At 38.3% G+C, this 8,432-nt stretch overlaps 1 protein-coding gene across 1 annotated transcript; it reads left to right on the top strand.

Moving 5' to 3' along the window:
- Positions 1–1,596: 1,596 nt before the first annotated feature.
- On the top strand, positions 1,597–7,333 carry IRAK1BP1 (interleukin-1 receptor-associated kinase 1 binding protein 1). The gene is made up of 4 exons (XM_009575625.1): positions 1,597–1,608; positions 2,115–2,180; positions 5,824–5,954; positions 7,014–7,333. Exons 1-4 carry the CDS (start codon positions 1,597–1,599, stop codon positions 7,282–7,284), a joined length of 480 nt encoding a protein of 159 aa, XP_009573920.1. The 3' UTR covers positions 7,285–7,333.
- The last annotated feature ends 1,099 nt before the right edge of the window (positions 7,334–8,432 follow it).

Here is an 8,432-nt window from a genome sequence, read left to right as displayed (position 1 = left end):
CAGGAAAGAGAACTTCTTTTAGAAAGGATTAAGGAGCGGGGACAAGGAAAAACTAATGCAGTTTTTCTATGTTTACTCTGAAGTTTTATTACAGTATAGTTATTTCTGTAAAATATGAGTTGTAGAAGAAAGCTTTTCTGTGTGGTTATTTCTATAAGATAATGTAAGAGCTCTAGAAATAACCTTTCTTGTCAATTGTAATTGGATTCTATCGTAAATAGTAAGATTTGCTCCATTTTGTAAATTAAATGAGTTGTTGGTGCTAGACTGACTTGAGTACTCTTTAGCAAACCACAACCAGCCACGCTGCCAAAGTACCTCAAACCTATGACTGCAAAAGGGGAAATACATTTTTTAGGGACTAACTGGCCCTGGTCCTTGCCCTTACTGGAAGAAGTCATCCAAAAATAGGACTGTTGTGCTTGAATTTGAGCACTGCCAATCAATCATAAAATCCAAATTTCAAAATTTGTTTCTTGTAGGCTGCTGTGCAATGGTAATTATGGATCTAATTTCCATATGGTACTTTAAAAGGAGAATGCTTCTCATGATTAATGTCATTTATATAAACTTACGTATGCATGCTACATGATAAACTTGAAAATTTGAGCTTCTCTAGGAAATATTCTGGCACAAAGCATCTTTTGTAATGTGTCAACACTGAAAGCAAATACTGTTTTCCTATGCAAATAAATTTAGTAAGTAAAACTTTTTCAGTAATTGGAAGGCTTAGTATCTGCTTCCCTACAGTTCCTGGGTATTAAATGCAAAATTATATTTACAATTAAATTGTAAACTGTGCTTTTTGTTGTGTAATAGTAATTTTACAGTAAATTGTTCATCCAAACTGTTCACCAAAGAGGGAAGTGGGTGAAAGAAATGTGATTGTTAGACCGCTAGCAAGCTGGTCAAATATTCAGATGTAACTGGAATTATTCTGTATCTTAGTTACTTCAGTATCTTATTTATAAGTCTTACAGGATTTGCTGGTGCTCTGTGCAGCCATTATGTTGAATAATGTAGCTGCTGTTCATACAAAAGTGTCAGTGGTGGAATAGTCTCTTTTAAGGGTTACCATTCTGCCAGAATAACCAGTGCTCAGTCATCGTTCATGTCACCTTGCTGCAAGCCGCTATTGTTAAAATATCTTAAAACAGGGGCTTGTGTCGCGGAGGGTCACAAAATCGTAGGCAGGTGGTAGATTAAAAATAAACTTTATTTAAAGTAAAATTGTTTAGCAGAAAACTAACTAGAAATGAGGCTCATCAAAATCGTTCAACACTCCAACAACATCAGTAAACCACAGGTTCAGGATGGTGTACGAGGAATTAATACTGCTCAGCCGCTTTGGAAATGAGGATCCACGATGCGCACAATCACTCGCCCGTAAGATGAGGGCGCTCGGCCTCCAGGAGCTTCCTTGGGCAGCGTCCTGACCCAAGGGGAGAGTCCCTGATGGCAGACCCGCTGCTCCAAGGAGGGTCGGCTCCTCTTGCTCTCCGGCAGGCTCCATTTATACCCAGTCGAATCTGACCTGTGGTCAACTCTAATTGGGTGAGGGCCTTGACTTTCTTCTGCCTCGCCCGAGGTGTATACATGACATCCAAGGTGTGTACGTGACAGTCAGCACTCGCCACCCTAAAGGCACAAAAGTAAGGGCCCGAAAAATAAGCACACAGCGGTCCTGATGCCCCCAGTCTTTCGTCGAGGCGGGTGCACCTGCCACAGGCTGAAAAGCACTTTTCACATACTAATTTTCTGAAAACAATTGAAGCTTCTAGTTTTTTGGACCAGGTGAATTTACAGTTACATGCTGATACACACAGCTTCTAGCTAGCAGTCACTTTTAAGACCTAATTGTTCTCCTCAAGTGAATAGCAGTGAAATTATATTATAGAGCTACTGTATAATTTACTTTAAATAATGTCAAGAAGTCTTTAACATCCAGCTAATTTTTAACTGAAGAGATTTGCATGGAAAATTCCAAATTTCTGTTGCTAAGTCATAAGTAATAAGCCAAAACAGTTCAACTTTTACAGGACACAATGTACAGACATTTCCAACAGATGCTTAATTTCTGTCTTTTAAGATTATATTCTTGTACTTCGTTTTAGGAAGAAAATATGACTGTAACAGAGGATTTTAGTAGAGTAGAAAATACTTACCAGATGGAAGCAGAGGTACGTATTCAACCTAACCAAAAATAATGATAAAAAAAGAATAAGAAATGTGGCAAGGACCAATGAAAATTTGCAGACTGTCTTTCCTCATACCAAGGAGTAGATGTTCTCTACAGTAAAGGCAGTGTAGTCCAAAGAAACTATTGCAGGACTGCAGTTTAAAGCAGAGTTCAGCTGCAGTCTTCTGTTGTGTGCAGAACTTGTTTTCTGCTGCTGTAACATAGAAAGAATTATTTTCTTCTCAGATGAATGTGTGCTTTTTAAATATTACACAATGCTACAGAAGGGAATATTTGGTTCTGGAGCTCTAAGGTTGTCATTCTGTGGCAGTGTAAGCAAACCCACGATTCTGCACTCTCCTTCACCCACAGCCCTTCCTGCCCTCTACTTCTTGCAAGGAGTTGTACTTAGGTGATCAGGTGATAGGTGAGTTCAGAAAACTGCTCCAGTTAATAACTTTTTTTTTCCAGATTAGCTTTTATTTTTTCCATTATTTTAGCTCCCTAGAACTGGAGGCAATGCAAGGCAGAGGACAAGAGTGGATGGGGGACAACAGTGGCATGGCAGCCCTAATCTAGATCCGTTTAAGCCACAGTTGAACAGCACCTGGACTTTGGTCTATTCTGCACGACTCTGCCATCAGCTTGCTGCAAGTAAAGCAAAGCTAATTGTTTCCTAGGTAATTGACTTGGAATTCTGTAGGTAAAAATTGCTGTGTGAAAGCTCAGTATTATGGGAATAATCCCATTTGCTTCAGAAGCAGCTCAGGGGAGTATATTTTGCATGTTCATGCTGTAGTAAGAAATAAATGCTGTGCTGGAAACATTCACTGAGGGAAATGATGTGTCTTCAGTCAATGGATCTTTTTAGAGCATCAAACTTTAATCGTTACCCAGCAAATTTACAGATTCTTATGAAGTAAACCTGGAAGCCTGCAATAAAATGATAGCTGTTTTATAGAGCTGTTGTTTACAATCCCCTAAAACAGGGTTCAGCCTCTTTAGTTTGCTTGCTTGCTTTAAGGCATATTCTCATCTAAATAACAGCAATAAATACAGAAATAATCAAGAATGTGGAGAACAACATTTGGATTTTAAAATGAGTCTTTAGATACTTAAATGATATGCATCAGTGTCATGTTCTGAATGACTTTAACTTCATAAAGTAGACACCTACTATCATGAAAGCTTAAATCACCATGGTTTTTAGGTAAGCTGTACTTAAAATAAATAAAACTATATTGAATTATTATTTAGGCTACAGACAAGCTTAGGCTTACAACTTCAGTCTTACGTGGTAACTTAACCAATCACCTCCCTTCTGCTATTAATTTTTATACAACAAAGATTGTACGTGGAAATGAATTACATGGATTTAGTGTTCATTTGTAGGCAGCTTGGACCCGCTGTAATTGCTGTTCAAAAGCTGTATGGTTGCCTATGACCTGGATGTCAGAACTTGAAAAATCTAGCCATAGTACTGCGGTTGTGGCTGCCCTGTACGCTTATGTAGCAGCGTGGTCGCTCTTTATGCAGAGATTAGTTTCTCCTTGCTTCCCCCTTTATCTATGTACTTGTTTCATTAGTGCAGCTTCATAAACCAATGAAGTTCCATTGACCAGCATGTTTGCATGCTTTAGCAATATAAATGAATTTAAAATTAACTTACACTCGCTTCTTTTACTAAAGAGTTTGCCATTATATTTGTGTTATACATAAAATCATGGAAGTTGTGCATTATTTCATTCTATAAACTCTTTTTACCATTTGTCTACTGTAAGAGTTTTTAGAAGACTGAAGAAATTCCCAGACAAATAGCTATTTTAAGGTACAATTAAGAATCCAAGATATGCTTTCAACTGTAAGGAGATAAATTTTAATTCATGCTATAACAAAGGAAAATAGGCAGAAGAACGAAGTTGTGTATGAGATCACAAAGCTCTATAATATCTTAATCATAATAGTTCATTTATTGCATGATGATCTCATGGGATGAAGATTATATTGGTTTTGTGCATTTCTTAATATACTTGCCTCCTTATAAACCATAACTTCTTGTCCTTTACAGCCTTACCCAAACCTTACAATGTCCACAATGGTTTTGCATACCCTCATGTTAATTTTTCACACTTTTTCACCTTAATCATAATTTTATTGAAGAAATTGAAACACTGCTTTGCGTTTTAATGCTCAGGTATCCTCTGTAAATGTAAGTGGAATTTATTGCATCTAGCTCTAATGGAAAACGGTGATTTTTAAAGGAAAAAACCAACAAAATTCACAGCTATTGCTCAGTTGTTTTCTGCCCCTGAGGGTACCTGGTTACGTGCTGCTTTTCTAACAAATGAAGTTCCTGAGAGCCCAGAACTGCCCCGGTCTGAGCAGTCTCTTGCTTAAGACCCACAGTGCTTTTGTTTGATCATTCTTTTGTTTCATCCCCTTGAGGGAACTAATCTTGTAAACACTGATAGCAATCTGGAAAACACTATGACAGTCCTCGTAGTGAGACTTTCAACTTTCCACAAAATACAACTATGACAGTTTTTTGGCAAAACAGCACAAGAGGGTGTATGCTTTTTATATATGGCAAGAACTCCCACTAAAGAAAAAACTCTAGGTTTAGTCTCATCTTCAGTCTTTGTTCGAATTGGTACTGCACCTTCCAGAAAGTGATCCAACCCCCAAGTTACAGATAAAGGGTACGCAGCTGAGATTAAGATGCAGACTTGGTGCAGTTTTGCACAACAGGTGTGACCCTTTGTCCCTGATGATGAGGGTTTAGTTGTTCTAAAAAAGAGTTTGGGACCTAGGATTTCTGATTCCTGAAAGTTGTAGCAGCTCGGCATCATTGCTTGACCCCTGGCGACTGTGCTCTGCCACAGAAAAAGGCTGGCTCCTGCCTTGAAAGTTGCCGCCTGGCTGGCACTTCCCCACAAGGAAGGCTGTAGGGCTCTGGACCCGGGGCTGATAGTGATGCCTGCTTTGCAGCACTTGGGAAAGCACCTGAATTCCTGATGCATCTGTATTTAATGCTTCTTATTGCCAAAGCCGCAGACAGCTAGATGTTTAAATTGTTTTTAATCCAAGCCTGAAGTGCCCAGTTCTCTGTAGGCACAGGAGTGAGTCTGTTCAGCCAACACAGGGTTTTGAGCCCACTGCAAGCTGGACTGGCCTAAGCTTAGTTTAATCTCATAGTTTAGGTTTCTTGAACCTAACGCTTGGAATTAAAATGTAGTTTTCCCTCCTGCACAATGTTTTCCACATCATTTTGCTTGGGCTTCTGCATAATTAACATCTAGTAATCTAAAAAGGGAAGAAGCAGGATGCATCTAGTCATGTGTCCCAAAGAGCACGTTCATTCCTCAAATTGTCTACATACCAAGAATGCCATACTTCCTCACAAAAGAGCATTTCTTAATGCTCAATTTTAAACCATTTTATGAACTTCTTTCTGTTGCAAACCTAATGATAGTCTCTAGGGCTGTATAAAAATGTTTTAAGTAAATAAATGTTGGAGTTATATACACGACTGGTATATTCAGTTAGTTTGTACATATCTGGCTTTATACTGATGTAAATACAAGTGTTGAATCATAGGGAAAAATGAAGAAAATTACTTTTGTGATGTCTGTGTTCACTCCCAGGTCTGTATTATATTCAGCGATTTTGGAAAAATGCAGAATGTTTGCAATCTGCTCATTGAAAAGTTAGGAACCTCTGTTACCATCAGTCCACCTCATTTCTACCATACACCGGAAGCTGTAGACACCCTTCGGTAAGTTCTCTCTCACAAATTTTACAGCCTCAGATAACAGTTAATATGAATACATAATTTATACTGTTTGTAATGGGAGCAAATATTTTCCTTCATACCTATTAAAATTTATGTTCAAAGGTTTCAGTATTTGTTTTAAATATAACTTATAAATTAATGCTGTTCAGCCGAGAAGATACAGCTTATTATTTCTACAGTGTCCCTGTGCAAAAGCAGAATGTAATAAAAAATATTTTCCCACTGATTTCTATTGGAAGTACAATCTACTGTGAATATATGATCTTAGAGGTCTTTTCCAACCTTAATGATTCTATGATTCTATTAGGTCAACAGAATTTGACTGTGGTTACATAAGCACATGTAGATTTAATTTGTATTTATTCATGAAGGTACAAGTGTGTTACCAGATGTTGATAATTCTAAGTACACTTGCCAATTCCCTTTACTCTTAGCTGCTGACATCATCTGAAAAGAATCGTGTACGGTGCTTGCTCAGCATCAACACATGCTACTTTGAAGCTCACGGTCTTGATATTTTAGGTGTTAACTATTGAAAGTCCTGCTTCTCCCATTGACATTGGGGGGGCAGAGGGAAGTTTAATCTTCGTTTGGGTTTTGCCTCTTTAAAGAAAAGACTTATGCCTGATCCAAGAAGCAAGCTTAACTAGCTGTGCTAACGGCTCTGGAGGTGTCAGAAGTGTATCACACAGGAGTCTGGAAATCAGGCCGGTGAGGTTAAATAGGTGCTAGTGTGCCTTACAGCTGGGCCACCCGAGTGCCTGGAGCAAAGGTTGAGCTCTTGCTCTGCATCACACACCATGGATGCCTGCAGCGTATAGGTGTTAGAGATGCTTCATCATAGCTAATGAGGATGCTGATATTTTCTCTGCACACTCCCCCCTCAAACTCCTAAACTATCACCCAGAATCTGGGGGAAGGTGATGTGCCTTACATCTAAGCAGTTACAAAAGCTGAGGCGTTAAAAAGAAGATGCTTGCCAGGAATGCTTGTGCATCAGTCGGCCCTGCTTGTTATTGTGCTGCTTTTTCTACCTCTCAGCCGTCAAGTATGTGTTGCTGCTGTTGGAAACACACGGCGGAAAGCTCAAGAAGTCTGTCGACTGTTTGGTCAGTCATTGGGAAAACCTTTATTAATAAGGGAAGAAGAAACAAAAGAATGGGGAGGCCACATAGACAGTCATCTGTCAAACTCCCCAGATTCACTGACTCTGCAGGAAAGAATCCAGAATGCTACTGCTTATGCTTCTTGTAGAGTGTTTGCTGTGTTTGAGATAAAGGGAAAAGAAAACAGAAGAAACAAGTTGCTCTAGAAACTTTTGAAACCTACACATTTTCTTAATAAAAGTTTTATGCTTTCTTGAGTTTTTTGTTGTTGTTTTTTTACTTTATTCTTATGGTAGCAAGTAAAGTTAAGAGAGGAGATTAAGAATGCGGTTGTGTAGTGAGCCAACATAGAAGGTTTCTTAACATCACTCTAGGTGCAAAAAAGTAGATTAACTGCTCCTTTGCACATATCATTTGAAGGCAGCACAATGCATGCTTTTGTAAAGAGAGTAGTCAAAGTATTGTAGGATTTACTTACTGCAGCTCTCCCCAGAAATATTTCAGTTCCTGTTGGCCTTTATTTAGCTGTATCCCCTACAATTCAGGTTACGATTAATTCTGAAAGTACAGTTCTTAACTGTTCTGTTTCTTCCTCTGCTCCCTGTAGCAGGGCAAGATATCTGATGTGCAAAACCTGTGGTACTCCTAGCTGAAACTTGGCTATATTTAAACCTTTCCTCCCAAATTTGGAAGCAAATTAATCCCTGACGCAAGTCATGGTAAACTGAACATGCAGTGTGTTTGCTTCTAATGAAATGGATTGTTCAACAAAAAACATGCTTAGGAATGTTTTATTTCGTCATAGGAAAAAATATACATGAGTTTTATCCTGGTGTCTGTTTGCTGAAGTTTAAAAAGGAACTGCGTTGTCTGGATGTACATTACATGTACAAACACTTAAGTACTTCAGTCATGAGGATAGATTTTTTTCAGCCATGGCTGCATAATGTATTTTGATCCATCATATCCACTGAAATAGGCTTTCATATCAGGGTGATGTACCTGAGAAAATAATATTTCAAGTTGAATAAGCACCAGAATTAGCAATAAATACAAACTGATACTTAAAAGAATCATTAAAGTTACTACAGTTGACTTTTTGAAAACTGATTAGTTTTTAAATACGTAATGTACATAGAGATACTTTCAGGGGGATTTTCCATGTACCTTAACTTAATTTATGTCATCAGAACAGTGGCTTTCTCAAACTATCAAAGTACCTACAAACATTGAACACATCTCATGAGATACTACATGCTAGATCTACACCGGCATTGACGTTTTAAAGTCAGCACTGTTTCTTATTGAAGTAGTTGCCACTCATTTGTTGCTGGTAGAGCAATTGTTATTTTTT

Source organism: Fulmarus glacialis, unplaced genomic scaffold (genome assembly GCF_000690835.1).
Source record: "Fulmarus glacialis isolate BGI_N327 unplaced genomic scaffold, ASM69083v1 scaffold11274, whole genome shotgun sequence".
NCBI classification, from domain to species: Eukaryota; Metazoa; Chordata; class Aves; order Procellariiformes; family Procellariidae; genus Fulmarus; species Fulmarus glacialis.
Note: the sequence above shows the minus strand (reverse complement) of the source record. Positions and strands in the feature narration are given on the sequence as shown.

Excerpts from the sequence above, each read along its gene's own strand:
- IRAK1BP1 (XM_009575625.1), top strand. Across the intron at positions 2,181-5,823 it reads CTTACCAGATGGAAGCAGAG|GTCTGTATTATATTCAGCGA; the intron begins GTACGTATTCAA and ends GTTCACTCCCAG. Across the intron at positions 5,955-7,013 it reads GAAGCTGTAGACACCCTTCG|CCGTCAAGTATGTGTTGCTG; the intron begins GTAAGTTCTCTC and ends TCTACCTCTCAG.